This window comes from Salmo salar, chromosome ssa19 (assembly GCF_905237065.1).
Source record: "Salmo salar chromosome ssa19, Ssal_v3.1, whole genome shotgun sequence".
NCBI classification, from domain to species: Eukaryota; Metazoa; Chordata; class Actinopteri; order Salmoniformes; family Salmonidae; genus Salmo; species Salmo salar.
In genome coordinates this window covers 29,657,143-29,675,038 of record NC_059460.1, presented here as the reverse complement: position 1 = coordinate 29,675,038, position 17,896 = coordinate 29,657,143, and the positions used below count along the sequence as shown (strand labels likewise).

Below are 17,896 nucleotides of genomic sequence, written 5' to 3'. Positions count from 1 at the left end.
GCCTCGGAATTCGTGCAGTTGTGTCTGTGATGTGTCTGTCTTCATTCACTTGAAGCCTACTTAGCTGAAATGCCTGTGAATGAACCCGATCACGTGACGGGTATTGGCGACATCTAAGAGAGCCATGTGAGCGAGAGTTGCTTTGGAGCACGGCAGCAGGGAGAAGGGAATTATACTTAGCGTATTATATTCAGCCTAAGGGGACAACGGCCACTTTGGCCTCAAAAGGCATGCATTTTTTAGGGGACTTTACGGCCACACAAGGGGGATGCTGCCGGGAAATTCAAGGGCTGGTGCGAATATTATAAAGTGCTTGTCAAATTGTGAATGAGAGACTTTTTTCAAATCATAATTAAAGTCCTATCATGCAGCCTTAGAATGTATTAAACATCAAAACATATAGCCCAACGTTTGTATCACAACTAAAGTTGCATAGATAACTAAATTAAGCATATAGGAGGACCAGTTTATTTGTTAACCACTCAACACAGGACAGCCACATGTGCGCACTATCCTTTCTATTTTTATTAAGCTATGTTCAATTGTATTCTTCATACTATAAAATAATGCCACAGAATTCTAAGCAAATCTTGTCAGCTAAATTAGCTAGTACAGCCATATGACATAGCCATATCACGGCCTAAAATAAGGACAATTCAGACACAGGAGGTTGGTGGCACCTTAATTGGGGAGGACAGGCTCGTGGTAATGACTGGCGCAGAGTCAGTGGAATGGTATCAAATACATCAAACACATGGTTTTCAGGTGTTTGATGCCATTCCATTTGCTCTGTTCCGGCCATTATTATGAGCCGTTCTCCCTTCTGCAGCCTCCTGTGAAGTCAGAGTATGTTATTCTGTTCTTCTGAAATAGACTACATTTTCTTCATATCATGTTTCTTTAGAACTGTCTAAAATAAATCATGGATTTATTGTGAAGGTGTAGGCTATATTACATGGATTTAAAATGTAGATGTTCCAAAGGTCTGCATCAGTGGCTTGCTGCTTGGAAGCCAGGAAATGCTAAACGTAGTTATGCTAATTAACGGTCAATTACCGTGAGATGGTCAGTTATTTGCTTGACCATCACCGGCTGACAAAATTTCATGACTGCCACAGCCCTATCAGATACTTTGTTTTTTGATCCACGCCCCTACCTTTTTTTAAAAGGTATCTGTGACCAACATATGCATATCTGTATTCCCAGTCATGTGAAATCCATAGATTAGGACCTAATTAATATATTTCAATCGACTGATTTTGTTATATTAACTGTAATTCAGTAAAACTTTTGAAATCGTTGCATGTTGCGTTCATATTTTTGTTCAGTGTAGTTTCTGGAGAGCCTATGCTGAATTCACACCTTAAGGTAATTATTTACAATATGACTGTTAAACTGTACCATTTTGACTACACTATCTAGCCATTCATTTTTAGAGACTTATGAATCCCCAGAAACTTGTTTATAACAACCAGAACAGGAAGGAAATGGCTCTGATCTTACATTTGGCCTCACCTCTACCCAGTGGAACATTAATATCAATTATATCTTGTTTTAAAGCTCTTTTAGCTAACTGGTCTACAATTTCCTTCCCTTCCACACCCAAATGTGCTGGGACCCAGCAGAATCTCACTACTACACCCAGTCTCTCAATTCTCCATAATAACATTAATACCTCCAATAGTACAGTAGGTCACTCCTATAAGATTTGCCGATGATAAACTATTCAATACAGACAGAGAATATGAGCATACTATAATTCTGACAGGTTGTACGTCCTCCACCCACTGGAGGGCAACTACTATCGCCAACAGTTCAACTGAGTATACTGACAGTTCATCTGTTAGTCTTCTACATATCTGCACATCACATTCAACAAGGTAAACGCCTGCTCCTTTGTGCCCACTATCTGGGTCCTTGGATCCCTCTGTGAAATGTGGTAGAAATGCATAACAACTTTCACCAATGTAATTGTCAACCATTTTCCCTATATCACTTTATTTTATTACTTTTACACCTTTCGACACAGTAATTGCAGAATAACTACAGCGTACTGTAGTTATACTGCACTGTAACTGCAGTTATATTGCAAAATTACTGCAGTGAAAAAAACGGTGTTATTTTGGACACAGTATTTGCAGCATACTGCAGTTACACTGCACTCTAACTACAGTTATACTACAGTGTACTGCAGTTATACTGCACTTTGACTGCAATATGTTTTTCGTAAGGGTGGGAGTAGCCATGGAGGAACATCCCCTATCACCACAGAAGGGCCAACCTCCAACTCCCTCAAACCACTCTCATCAGCAAGCTTTCCAACTGTCCAACCAAATCCACTGCCTTGTCTACTAGAATATTCCCAACAGTCATGTAGAACAGTAGCAGTGGGATGGTCAACCTCTCAGCCTAACCCAATAAACGAATGAACACAGTAATTCGTTGGGCTGGCAGAGTTTAAAAGCAGAAGTGGGCGCTCATCAACGGGCCAGAAAATGTACGATGTCATCACAATGCGCATTGGTTTTTTTCTTCTTTGGGTGGCAATGTATACCCAAAGCGAAGTGATAAATTCTGCCATCTACTGCGTGGAAGTAAAATGACACACTCGTCTCCAGATTGAGTTTCATTTAGCCTGTAGATGGCGCTAAACCCATACAATTCTACAGAGCTGCTAAAAAATGTAGGTCTTCCACCATTTGTCACATTTGGTTACTCTAGTCGCCCTCAAACTCAACTCTGGACGTCGAAGCTAGTTCCCCTGTTTGTTTTCATTGTTCCCCTCTAATCAGGGACTGATTTAGACCTGGCACACCAGGTGGGTGCAATTAATTATCAGGTAGAACAGAAAAACAGCAGTCTCCGGACCTCGTAGGGTAAGAGTTGAATACCCATGCGAGTCTAGTGTATCTAAGTATGTCTAGACATTTTTGTACACAAGTAAAACAAACTATATGAAAACATGAATGAAAATGTAGTTCACACACATCCAAAGAGTAGGTCTATTTCAAAGGCAAGATGTAGGTACTCGGTCGCCTATGCTGACATGCAGACAGGACTACTGTAGCCTACATTAAAATGAATTGCATCATATATTGCATTTTATGCATATTAATATTTTTGATATTCTCAATTATCTTTCCACCCACTACCAGTCCCAAATATAATTCACTATTTTCACATGTGGAAAACGATCAGTCAAACAAATCTCTGGCACAATGGAAGAGCGCTGGAACGGAAAGAATGGCAATACCTTCCACTTTCTGACTACTTTGTGTGCAAGACATTTTTCCTGTCTATTTACAGAGTTTTGGTGCTCAGATACATAGCCATTAAGAGAGATGCAAAATATCCTGTGGAAGATGGTCTGCACGCAGAGTAAACATATTCTGAAAGTAGGCTATTCTCTCTCACAGCTTTTCGTTCATTATACCGGAAATGTTAATATTTTAACTTTTGATATGATACCTGGTATCCTTTTTCATTCTAGTAAAATGTTAGAATTGTTTGAGGAAATAATGATTGATTGCTTTCGTTTTGTAATTGAGTAGTGGCCAAATGAACGTTTATTTTCCTTAACTCTTCACATTTTGGTCAAGTAAATGTTGCTTTATGTCACAGGGTGGATGGGCTGATGTTCAATATCAAATGTAGACCATCTTATTGTGGCATTAGGCTCTGTACCTTATGCTCTATTTACACAATACATTTGCAAACGTCTTTAGTCCAGCTTGACTGCATCTGTTGTTAATGTCAATGCTCAGATGCTCTTTGCTATCTCCTGTTGAAGTTTCAAACAGGAATATATGTTATTTGTGATAACAAACACATTACTTGCTCATCAATATTGCATTTCCACCTTTCTTCTCGCCATTGCTTTATTTTAAGGTTCCCCCATTCTTCATGCCATGCTTCATGGAAAACACAAGAGAGAGAGAACGTGGTGGACAAATGCATTTCAACTAGGTAAGAATGCATTTACAGGAGCTGGATAACAATGGCCTTGAGAATACTCCCAGGCCACAGTGGAGTTGTCTTTTGCTCTGGAAATCGAGTCAGTCCGGGGGCCTCATTCGCAACAGCAGCCACACCTTCAGTCCCGCTGCTCAAAGTGCAGAACAACTAGCCAGGGCAATCACCTGACACATTTCCATCCAATTTCCACTGCAGAATGTGTTCATTTTCAGCCTAATGGCATGTCATTTTGCTAGAGCCTTTGGTCAAGAATTAATCCTGGAATCAAAACAGATTTTCCGGGGAGCAGTCTTCCATCAAGTATTGATTTTTTTACACTCACGGAGCCTGTACTCCCTAATTTAACCTGACAGCCGGCAGCACAATGGACTGGGAGCACCTTGGCATCTCGCAGAGGGAACTCTCCACCTCCTCTTCGCTCTCCTTTTCTCTTTTTTCTTTTTCTCTCCTTCTTTCATCCCCCTTTCTGAAGAAGTGAAAGAAAGGTGTGTGAAAAAGAATCCCAGACGTATAAAACAAAGAGCTTTGGCTACAGAAAATGGTGGAGGGGTGCACTAGCGCTTCTGGGGGGGGGCAGTGCTCCTGTGACAACAATTTTGGACCCCCTTGTGGCCCCCCTAAATGTGGAGTATGAAATCATTTTTACATAACACATTTTTGCTATCGTTCTTTTTTTACATCCGTTATTAGACAGTGGCAACGCGGAACACTAATTTAACCCACACATTTTCTAGAGTGGCTTTAGGCGGAACAAAACAGTATCGTACCACATGCAAAACGATATGACAACAATAACGTCTAATGTAACTGGCCACTCTAACAGTACTACTGCCCCCCCCCCCAGTTGAAATGGTCTAGAACCGCCACTGGGGGGTGGGGGGTAAAGCTTCTGCCTGTTTTATCTCTAATTATGTTTTCAAGTATAGTGCAACTTGGGCAGGTATAAGGCTGAGAGGGAAAAGGGGAGAGAGTCTTCTGGGGCCATCAGGTATCATTATGGTCCTGTTGACATCTCCCTGTTTTTGAGTGATTCTCGTCTGTGATTTCCCCCAGCCATTTTGCTGAGATGTGCGAAGAGGGTCTCATCATGGCCCCATAAAGAAGGCCAAAGTGTCCGCACTGGGCCCCCACTAATAAGACGGCAACGATGCGGCCAACCATACCACTCACGACCTACTCCTCAATCCATATCTCCTCTCTCACTCACTGCCTTTTGCTATGTACTCTCTGTCTCTCTGCCTCAGAATATACTATAGGTGATTGGAAGAGAGAGTAAGAGGCAGATGAAGAGGTGGACATTGTCCATACAAACATCTCATCAGAGGAACAGTTATCTGCCAGACTTCCAAACATCTTAGGATGGGATCTCTGACCCTTCAAATTCCTGTGATCCATGTTAAATATATATATATCACTCTCAGATGATACCACTCCACTTAGAATACAACTCGTGTCTTGTTTTTACCATAGACATCTGAGAGAAATGGACAGTACAACAATATTTTCCACAATAGCTAGGTTTCCATCCAATTGGCGACAGATTTTCATGAAAATATTCTAAAATCTGCATAAAAACAATGTGCATTTTCATACCAGAGATGTTTCCATCAAATAGATTTTTTCCACAAAAAATAACTTTTGCGCTTCAATTCCCAGGTACCGAATAAAACAATGAAATGTTGCGTTATATAGCAAATGTGCCCACTCTGGACTTGGCACCTGCGCTCTAGCCAACAGCTCGCAGATACACTGCTGGTAGGCTACATACATGAGGAGAGCGAGATTATTATTTTTTTTTCAAATGGCAGCCAAGCATCGATCATCATGTCACCAGAATAAGACCCAATATATCTATTGGAAAGAAGCATCAAGCACATCACTGTGCACTTTCACCACCCTGTGAAGTTCATCATCATTTATTTCATCTGTAGCCTGATAAACAGTATTCTTTCCCGAGTAGTAGTGGGAGGACCAAACAATATCATCGCGTGACTCCATGTTTACTTTGATATGATGGTTCTTATATCAATATATGTGCATAAAGGCATTTCCACCGCCATTTCTCACATCATTAATTTTACCGACACAAAAAGATCCCACCTTGTCTAGCATATTTTGTTTTGTGGACATTTGGAAATGTTACCGATAAAAATGAGCTGTTTCCATACGACGTACAATACTTGCATAAAAAGGTTGGATGGAAACCTGGTTACAGATCAGAATAACTGCCGGTGTGTGTAATAATATAATAAAGCAGTGTCAGTGGATAGAGATCTGGGTTGGGTCCACTCATTTCAACCAATTAATTGAAAGTGAATTCATGGGCAATCCTATTTTTAAATGGCACTTTAATCCAATTCCTTATTGAGTTAACTGAGGGTGGAATTGACCCCGACCCTGGAAGAGTTAAACAGATTTATAGGTCGGACAACAATAATTAGGTAATGCAGATGGTCTTTGCCCATTCTTTTTTAACGTTCATGTTCAGAACATTACAGTACTGTAAATATTTCTGTTGAATTCATTCAACCTGATTTCATTTAGAATTTCGGTAAAACCAAGAATGGTAGTGAAGAAGAATATGTCAAACCAACTCCCTTGGATTGGTGCATGCAAAAGAGAAGAGGTGGGACCCATGGTGGTGGGAGCACTGGGCCTAGTCTTGAGTCCTGATGGAAAACTGAAGGCATCACAAAGTGAGAAGGAGCATTCACACAGTCAGTGTAGATTAGACAGTGTAGAAAGTTTAATGGACTGTGGGCAATGCAATCTGCTGTTCCAGACAGGGTGCCGGTCATCTCTCCAAAAAAAACCTAGCCTATTAACTCCTCTACCTTCAAATGCCTCAAATTGTGTCATGGCTAAGAATGGTGGAAAAAACAGAATACCAAAAAGCAACCAGGCATCATATGCATGGACAACCTGGATTGCATGTGAGGATTCTTAATTGTACCCCCAGAGGTAACCTGGTGTGCGGAGCAGAGCAGCAGAGTGGGAGACGCCTCAGCGGCTTGGGGGCTGAGCAGTGAGAGAAGCAACGTCTCAACCTTGAGGCGGAAGTGAAAACAAGGAGGCGGAGGGCTGCCGGTAGAGAGGGATACACCGACAGTTCATTTACTGAGAACATCAGCCCAGTGCACATTGTCTGAAAGATAAGGGAAGTGAATGCCTCATGCCTGATGGAAAACAAAGGGGGCAATTTAAAACCATCTGCATCCAACACATGTACCCTCCTCCTCCACCTTTCTCTTTCTGAGTCCTGACTGATATTGAATCATAATCCATTTGCACTGCCAACATGTCATAATATTTTCTTCTCACCCTCTTTCTCTTCCAGGATCATTTCAGTTGGTTGCTAGTTGAACAGGAATGTGATCTAAATCAGTCGGTGGACTGTCACAAAGAGCTGTTCAAGAGAGATTATTTTTTCTATTTAGACTCATAGATCAACACAGAAACATATTTCTCCCTTTTTTTGAAAGACTATACAGTGTATATGTACATAATGTAGACAAAATCCAAATAGTATTTTCTAATTTGCAAAGAAATATGGCAATACTACTGATAATGTCCTCCTCTGATTTCATTGAAATAGGGCACCGCAAACAACACTGAAATATTGCAGATCATTATTAGGGGTCATGGATGGTTAAGATTCAGGATCAAACAGCTTCAGTACTGACAGTGTTGATTGATGATACTTTAGTAGCAACATTATCCCACCCGTAGAAACACAATTAATATAACAGAATATTCTATTAATTGTGGACTAGAATATCAGCATATCAGCTGTACCATTTTGAATGTTTGAGTGTGATTCTGTCCTTGTGCTTCTCACAATGCTGTACATATACTAGCAATGACAAAGTCCAGAAGCATTTTAACAATGTTTGTTTTATCTATACTATTTCCATGATTCCACCTCACTTATTGGGTTACTCCTCTCCGTAGCAGAGAGATGTGTTTTGGTATGTTGAGAGTGAGATATGTCGTTTTTGTGCACTGGTCACTCACTTATTGCCATTTTGTTAACCTTTGTTATGTTGAAGTTTACTTTTCCATCAACAAACTATAAAAGACATTGAAAAAAAATGGCTGTCTGTACAATTATGTTGTACATTGAAAAAGAAAGAAAATGGAAGAAATACAAAACAGAAGAATATCAAATAGCCCAAGCTATACCTCACCCATCACCACGTAAAAATGCATCTAGTTTCTTGAAACGAAGAGGGGAAAAAGCTGTTTTCAGCCTAATGTTAATAATTTATGTTGTCTGTGCTTTTTTTATTATTTATTTATTTACTACTTTCTATTCACCAGCCAGACAGTTTTCAAAGGCTTCATAAACAAGAAAGCTGTTTCAAACTTTGGAGTTTAGTTTCAAAAGGCTTTCACTGAAGAATGTTGATTTTATTTTTCTTGTACGCTTGTCTCGTTATTGTTATCTGGTAAGGCATTGATGTGAAATAACCCTGACATGTATTCATTTCTATTGACCCTATGGAAATATAAATGAATTGCTATTGACCCCACAGGCTGTCAGCCTGTCCGTTTGCTTTTAGGTGCAAATTCTCTGTATTGAAATGTGGTTCATTGTTCAATTCTCTCTCAATCATGGCACTGTGGAAGTGCAAGAAAGCTGATAGCTAAGATGTTCTGAAAACTACACAGGGAAATTATTGGCGAGACACAGAAGTTTGTGTTAACTTTATGCTCCAACTATATATATGTGTGTGTTTTAATGCAATGACAGCAAAGTATGCATTTGGTGAAATTTGATAGGGAAATATGTACAGGTCTTGTGAGACTAGAAGACAGTGAGTCGTTTTCTGCACCCCCAGGCTTAATTACTCCTACTGCAGTGTTTACAGTGCCTGTTGGTATATTGTTAGTATGTGGTGCATTTGTGCTTTCTTTACCATACACAGGAAAAAAAAGGTTCTAAAAAGGTTATATCGCTCGCTTGATATATGGCACCCTAAATCCTATATAGAACCCCCAATGAACCCTTTTCCTTGAAGAAAAAGGGTTCATTGGGGTTCTACTTTATAGAACTTTTAGGGGGTGAGATATATGAAGCAAGCAATACAGAACCCTTTTTGGATCTATAACCTTTTATTCTAAGAGTATACTGTACAAGAAAATATGCAGTTCTTACCAGATAATTAGTTGGAAATGTCCTTTTGGTGCTTATAAGTCACTAGAAATATCGTTTAGATTCGAATAATTAATTCTACATTTCAGAATAAACAAGACAATCCATTAATGTCTAACACTTGTTTATTATTAATTATGGTACAAATAAATGTGACAGACTTGAAGCTTTTTAGAAATACACAAAGCGCCGCTTAAATGACCCAACAGGTATTGCTCTATAGATTAAGTACAGTTTTCAGTCTATAAAATGAAAAGCAACCTTTGCAGGTTCATCAGCTTTGGTTTCGAGGTCTTTCTTGAGTTCTAACAACATTTCAAACCAGTTGGTGTATGAGTCTGTGTGGATATAATTTAAAAACATTTATCTTAATTATGATTATCTTTATTTTTTACAGAATTGGGTACAATCATAAAGCCTTCTTTGCCCCCACATCTTGGAGACTGAAACTGAGAAGTGTATGTAGCATAGCCACAGAGAGAAAAAAAAGCTAAACAAGTAACAACAAAGTCTAGTAAGTCCTATACATGTGACCCTGGAAACCACTTGGCAAAAGTAAAACGGGTGTCATACAGAATCTCAGTTCAACCCCCCCCCCCCCATGAGATGTGAACACTACTTTCAAACATACAGGGGTCATTTTTCTGTCTTTTTTTCTATTATGGTTTTTGCATGGCATTGCTCACAATGTACGTGGACAGTGGTAACGTCAAATTTCAAAGAACTACTACTTATCTACTCATTGATTCTCTTTGTATTTCAAGATTGTCGGCGACATTAACCCATTTCTCTGTACAATGTGCATATAACTATAGAGCTTTGGTCCAGCATCAAAAGGTTGCGTGAAGGTTTAACTCCGTCCTTTGTTTTTTTGTTTTTGGTTACAGCTTCATTGTTTAGCCTCAGTACTACATGCCCATACTATACAGAAGCCGCATAATCACTTGTCTTACATGTTGGGATGAGGTGGGGTGAGAGACAGAGAGGGGACACATAAAAGTCTTTAAATTGATTCAAATCACATATGACTTACAGTATATTATGATTGAACACCATTTAGTAATACTGACTTACAATATTACACTGTTTAAAACTACTTCCTGCAAAAAAGTATTCAATCTTTGCTCAAGGTAGGCCTACAGTAAATAATAAAGAGTAAATGAACACGTAAGGGGGTTCCTATGTAGTGCCTCTCAGACCTCAGCCTTATGTATACTATCCTGAACTAATGTCTATTTCCTTACGCGTTTGTAAATGTTATCAAGTGCACTTTATGCTGCTAGGCAAGCAACAGTGCAAAGTGGGACTAAGTGTTTTACTTTAATCAAATTAGATCATTTCATATCAATGTGTAATTTTAAGAGTTCTGAAAAGTGGTTTTACATGTATGTATCAGTTTGCAATACTCTTTATAGTTCAACACAGTGGCAGTAGGCCTATAGGTTATTAACACATCAGTGGTGTAACAATATGGATTCCTTAAATCCTCCATGTGGGTCCTGGTAATATTGAAGTACACCTATAGGAGGTGAGCTACATGTTGTGACGACACCCTGTTTATATCCAACAGCTACACAGCAATAACAGCCTATGATTTGTTGGTTGAAATGAATATGGATTATGTCTTGTGAAGGGGCTACTTGGTTGTCTTGCATTTCACACAACTTTTTCCAAAATACTTTTTGAATTAGGCTATACTGTCTGTCAAGGCTTCACTATAGAATCACTAAAAGAAGAGAAACAGAAAACCGCAGCAGGACATTTCACAAAACATATTTGACCCCTGAAGACAAAGATTCAGGGATGAGAAAATGTTCAGATTGATAAGATTATAATGAGTTACTGAATGCTAAAGGGAAGTAATGCATATTTTACTCTAAAGGTCAAATCATGTAAAATAATTGCTAAAACCATTAACGTGTAATTTGTTCTCAGTGACAATGTACTCAGAAGAATATACATGTATTTAGGGATTTGGAGCTTGGGCTGCCTTTTGTGTTTTGTTGTCTTGTTTCCAGATTTCTGTAAGTCCAACTTTGTTATAAGTGGTTCATCTCAAACATGCAGGAGCAATTCTTCAAATATAAAAAACTAGACACACACTTCAGAAAGGGATGGGCAGAAAAGTCCTCACAGTAAAACACATGTTCTATATTGCAATATCAAAGGGTTGTCAACAAACAAAGAGTTCTCGTTTGGAATCAAAATGTTATTTGGCATTCTGTTGGCCTTTGTGTAACTTAGTTGAGCTCAGTGTATGAAAGAAACTGTACAGTAAAAAGAACCAGAGAAAGGGAACTTAGGCACATAAAAATAACTAAAACATGTTATTGGCCAAGGTAAAATACCCCAATGTTCTTGAGCTGAAGTAATGTGTTCTTTGGCTATCAGGCTTTGGCAACAGAATGAGATACAGTAGCTTCAGACATATCCACAATAGAGTTGGTGCACAGAGACAGAACCTATATGGTTAGGTACTGAGTACCCCCTCATTGTTTAGACAGCCTTCAGTTTATTACCCTTCCTCAAAACATAGACTATCTCATAAAATCATCGATAAATACTTGTAAAAGTTGTACAAAATAACACTGTGACTGAAAATAGTTGCAGATGAGAAAGAATCTGAGACAAACAATATGCCATTGTTGAACAGCAAAAAATGCATTTACATGACAAATTTGACATTGTGGTTTCAATTGAGTAGATATTTATATATAAACACAGGAGATAATGAAATTAAGTGAGACAAAGATCAAATGTAAAGCCAAACTCACACATATATCTTAGATGTTCTTGCCAGTACAAATGTAAAAATTTAGAACACTTTTACACTTAAAAAATTATTCTTAGTATTCCGATGCAACAGACTTTGGTAAGTAGTTAGTGTTTTTGTCTTTGATTTTGGCATGATTGCTTTACTAAAATCTCCTTAATGGGAACCCAAATTTGGACAATATTCTGTTCTATGAGGCCAGAACTAGAACTCTTTGAAACAGCACACTCTAGGTTTGTGATTTTTTTTCTATCAAATATTAACATATTTATTTTTATTTGGGGATTTCGGCAAGGTCAATAACTGTGGTAATCACACTTATAACACGTATTCTTGTTTGCAAACTTTCATAACTGTCCTTTCTGTTGACTATCAAAGGGGTGGAATGTTCTTTCATTCTTCTTCCCACTTTGGGTCATGATCCACCATGTTGTTAGGACTTTTCTCTTTATCTCTAGTTTTGGTCGTTCATTTTGGGATCTCATCCAGAGAATCAGAGAGAGGGTCCATGGGCACGGTCGGGCCGAGGTCCAGGTCCAGGTCACCGGGCTGTTTCAACCGCTTTATTGTGTTTTTCAACGCTTGCCTCTTGTTGCAGAACCAGACGCGGACCACCTCGCGGTCATAGTTCAGTTTCTCGGCTATCTCTGTCATTTCTTGTCCAGAGGGGTGCGTGTTCTTCTCGAAGTGGCTGTTTAGGATCTCCAGCGCTTGCGGGGTGAAAGAGGTTCTCCGCTTGCGTTTTTTGGAGGGCTCGCTGCCGATAAACTCGGTCAGGTTCTGCATGCCGGACCGGTGACGGGCCTCGGCCTCGGCCATCCAGCGCTCCAGAACGGGCTTAATCTTCTGGGCGCTTTTTGGGGTGATGTCCAACTTCTCAAACCTGGCAGGATATAAAAGGCCAGGGTTCAGTTTGCCTGTCAGACTGCTACCTATAGGGTTCTCTTGGGCTTCCTGTGGTAGGAAAAAGTGGCTTCTCAGGATGGTGTGTCTGGGGAGAATTGAGAGAGAAGAATCTTACTTAGGTGCCCTTCTGGGCCAAGGGATAACCTGTCTGCTTCAGTGAACTGGAAGGGCCTCCTCTCCCAGACAACTGCCACTGGGACAGAGACACCCACCAGCCTTGGATACATTCATGACAGTTTGTAGCCAAGGTTGTAGGAATTTAGAAGTGAGTGTTACATGTGGTGCTATTTAGTTTTTCCGCTTGTCTTGTATTTGGTTGTGATTCGCTGTCCCAGATAGGCAGTGTTGGAGTGAGGATACCCTGCCATTGGCTAAAAAAAATTCAGATAGACCCAAAAAACAGACAGAGCATCTGACTATCATGATCAAACACTGAGCTTTAGCAATGTAGATTACACAACACATTGATGTGAAATATAATCCACATATTATATCACCAATCAACAAAAGGTAAAAAGGGGTTAACCAAACAATGAATTGAACATTATTCCCATACCTTCCCTTGAAGTGATAAAAAAATCTATGTTTTTAATTCATATGGTCAAACAGGCAGCAGTGCATGCACCTAGTTCTTCTCAGTCACGTACACTCAATTTTTGTATCAGTGTTGAAACTTATCTATAGCACAACAGCAATGATCAAACGCTCAAATACAGTTACAGAACGGATCATTTTCTTGCCTTTGTACCTGCCTTGTATATCTTAGACCACTTTTTGCAAAACCTTAAATACAAATGTCAACAATGAATACAAAACTCACTGTTAAGTGTTTTGTTCACAGAATATTAACTCATTGTTTTCATCAGAAGAGAAATGTGTGCAATTGTGTTCACTTTCTGCCATAAATAAATACTAATGCACAACATCACTTTGGGTTACTCCTAAGTCATCATCTCCAATATTGTGACCTTCGATTATAGAGCTTTGCTTTGGTGTAGATTGAGGCCTACAGTATACATTCCGACTGTATCAGTTGTGTTTCTCCATTGTATTCACCTTTCCAATTTCTATTGTGGATTGTGTTTCTGTAACCAATTGGAAAGTCTACAAAATGTGAGCAAACCAGCCTACTGTATGTATTGAATACATGGAATTGGATTGTGATGATATCGATGAATGAATCCTGCACAACAAACTTATTATTTACTTTTATTTTTTATCAGGAATAATATTTGATTTGATATGTATGAAATTGTTTGGTGAAATATGTAATTGTCCATAATTCTGCAATTTTGACCATCATGATTTAGTGACTGTAAAGAAAATGTATTGATCTAGTGGGATTTTTAAAAGACAGACTAACTTTCTGTTTTGCCTGCTTGGACTCGAGAGATAAGTGTGGTTGTGTTAATCTTTTTGCAGGCAGTCGTAGTCTTTTGATGGATCTATTTGCAATGTTGACAGTATAGTAGAGTTTTAATGAATGTATTTATGTTTTCAGAAGGCAACTACATTTTGAAAACACATTTACTGTTTTGCAAAAGGCCACAGAGTTCTGTCTTGTGGATTCTGTTTTGAAAATAGTCATTATTCCCAAAAATGTTTGTAAGCGATTTGAGCAAGTGTAAATACATAACTGTAATTTCTTTACAAAAGCAGTATGAATTATTAATCCACATCCACATTTTAATACTTTTTTCAAACTTTTCTTCTGCCTCAAGTTCTCTTGTATATTTAATATGAATACATTTCCACCCTTCAGACTTGAATATACTTCAGAGTTTATGGATGCATGAAGCATAAGTCATTATTTGAATTTAATGTATTGTGCACTTTAGTGCTTTTGAAAAGTACCTTCAACAGCTCAAGACTATAGTTACAATGTTTTGATAGAGTTCCTGAGTCACGAACAGTAGCTGAATTATGGCTTGCTGAATCAGTTTAATCTCACCAAATAGTTGATACTACTGTCCTATTAGAACATTTTCAGGAGTATCTGTACTGTAGCTCTGTGTATTCTGACCCTGTCAGTTGCAGAGTTCTGTGAGACAAGCACAGAGATGGCTTTTGGCTTTCACATGATGAAAGAAGATGGACCTGGGCTAAAGTTGCTGGGTTTCTCTCATGCTGTATAATAATGGGGTCAGTGTCAGAGTGTGGTTTGAGCTGCCTGCCCTCTAATGAGAGTCCAGACATGTGTCCAGGTGTTCGGGAGTGAGCAGCTGAGAGAAAAAGGTGTTCCCCCTTTAAAACAACAGCCGTTCCTGTCCAGGCCTCTTCTAAGACCTTGACCGAACATGGATGTCTTTGATAGAATCTTCCTGGCAGGCAGGTGAGGAGACACCTTAGAGCTGGGGGAAAGGACCCCTCTCACACAAACAAAATGAAAGACATTTCTTAGTGGCAAGTCGGCTTGTTATACAGAACAGTAGGGAAGTCATCCTGCCCTAGCTTACTGAAGAAGGACCCTTTTCCCCTCTCTGATTGTTGGTGCATTTCTGCTTGTCGACGGTCATTATTATTTATAAATAACCACCTTTTAAACAGCGGAAAGAGGACGGTTATATACTGCAGGAAATACTTTAGTAAATATGAGGAGTCGGTAGAGACAGGACATTTCATGGATCAACAGGAACCAAATGCACTAAAATGAGTTGGGAGCTGCTCGGCTGGCTCCCACGGGTTCAGAACCACCAGGGGAAAATAAAAACATATCTCTACCTCTTTTACCCCCTTGTCTCTCTCTCTTAACGGTCTTAAAAGTACCTTTTTTCAGGCCATGCACAAACATCTGCTAAGTGTAGCCCAAAATGAAGATTTGCATATGATTATTGTACTGTTTATATTTAACCCTTTAAGAATATTGTGAGGCCATGGCTAAGAGTGGGTCTTTGACTGAGTGGAGGCTCTATTACTTACAGAATACAAGGGACAGATCAGTATCCCATCTTTCAAATATCAACCCAGGAGCAGGTAGAGAAAGAAGTGGATGTGATGAAATAGACATATGGAGGACGTGAAGGCACGTATCTGCTACATTGATGCACAAATTAGAGACAACAGTTTCTTGTCATGAGATATGAATCGTTGATGTGGAAGGGCTGTGTTCTAGCGTGAATGAATGTTGTAAATGCATGCAGCTTAAACATGCATGCAGCGACATGATTCCCTTTCAAGAATTACACCAGCAATGAGTAGTTAAGACAACATTGTGCACCTATGCATTCTGAGCAGCATTCACATCAAGAGCACTGTGAATCTTTGGACATGTAACTTTATTGAGGTGGACTCAAACTTCATGCATATTTTTCTGCAATAAAATGAGTCCTCCATTTGTGAAAGAGTCGATGCCATCAATCATAATTCGCAACATTATCTATAAATAATTGATACAATAGAATAATCGTTTTGTGTTTAACCCTTAAATATGACATGTAGCAAGATGACATATTGCATGTACCAAGCACTCTATCATAAGACAAGATCCAAACCCATTGGTCTGATGATGTACTTATGGGATGTTTGTTCCCCTGTGATAAGCTAATAAGGCTTTTTAACAAAGGGAGCAATGGAATCAGACAAGATGGAACCATCTGTCACTGTATGTTCCAGTGATATCGGACAACAAAATGCCCCTGAGCTAGCATGGTCCCCTCTTCTCCCCCAATTTCCATGTCTCTGTTGATGTTAACTAAACTAAAGCATGTGAAGACTGCCTCTCTACTTAAAACATAGAAGATGCTTGTCATGTCCAATGTCATACAAACAAAACAAATACTATCTTACCGACATAAATGAACCCTCAAGGACATATTACCTGTTTATTTATTTGAAGCTAATGGCTTTTAATGTATGTTATAAATATCTGAATTATGGATGCTTGTAAATATTTCATGTGTGATTTTTAAGACTTTAAACATTAGTTTGAAAGGGCTGTCCATCATAAGAACCCTGCTCCCCCCAGTTTCAGATTATATCGGCCGTTTGATGTTGATGTGATGAAACTTTTAAAAGCCCGTTGCACCAATATGTCACAGAAGCAGGGCAGGTCATCAGCAAAGCACATGTATTTCAGGAACACATTACAAATGAATACAGGAATAAGACGGGGTACAGTGCTGATAACTGTTGACAGTGAAGCATGCAACTATGGTAAAGCAAAATACTATGGGTAGAGGACAAAGAAAAGGTAACATGAAATTAGCCACAGTAAGGTCACGACCAAATGCCAGAATTTAAGAAAACAACATGATTATGATATTGTTAAAACTATTGACTTCACATGTAGTCCTCTGTTGCTCAGTTGGTAAAGCATGGTGTTTGCCATACTGCGATAGTGGGTTCAATTCCCGGGACCACCCATACATAAAATGTATGCATGCATGACTGTAAGTCGCTTTTGGTAAAAGTGTCTGCTAAAAAGCATACATTACATGTTTGGTGAGATAAATGATTATACTTTTTGATCATGTGAAACTCTTAGGGTGGGCAACATTATATTAACCCAATGTGACTTTGTCTGATTAGAGATACTGTAGGTATATTTCTAAGGGGTCTATTTCATTGGTACTAAAGTTAACCAGGTGGAAGGAAAGACATAAAAAGGAAGAGATTAACACACAACACTATATGACTGATTATCTAATGAATAGATAAGGCAGCTGTTTATGACTAAACGCACATCCTTACAGGACTGTACAACATCACAATCTTATTAACAGACCAGTTCTTGACAGGTTCTCTTAAGCCCAATGTAGAGGGAACAGCAAAAGGCCTTAGTAATTATTAAATGCTTTAAGTGCTTCGTGTAATACTCTAGGTAATGTATTTTGCATAAGTAACAGCGCGCTGTTGTGTGAGAGGAGAGAAAGAAGAGGACACAGAATTGACGCGAGAGCTTAATTTGACTGGATGGTCTTCAATTATGTATTCGTTTTAATATCTTAATGATGTCTGCTTAAATATGAGATGAAATATGGATGTGAGTCATCATGGACACCAGAAGATTATGTGCATTCTCAAATACAGCACTGCTGAGTGCTTTCGTCTACTGTAGCTACTACTGCATACTGACAGGAGTGGAGCAA

At 39.0% G+C, this 17,896-nt stretch overlaps 1 protein-coding gene across 3 annotated transcripts in view; it reads right to left on the bottom strand.

The window, feature by feature from the left end:
• Nucleotides 1-9,237: 9,237 nt before the first annotated feature.
• The window catches only part of LOC106578684 (POU domain, class 6, transcription factor 2), a 146,668-nt gene continuing 138,009 nt past the window's right edge, over nt 9,238-17,896 (bottom strand). For 2 of the 3 annotated variants that reach the window (XM_014157779.2, XM_014157781.2), the window contains exon 11: nt 9,238-12,894. In XM_014157779.2, coding sequence (XP_014013254.1) covers nt 12,372-12,894 — 523 coding nt within the window. In that variant the 3' untranslated portion in view covers nt 9,238-12,371. The remainder of the gene's footprint in view (nt 12,895-17,896) is intronic. The other variant, XM_014157782.2, reaches the window with a different exon arrangement.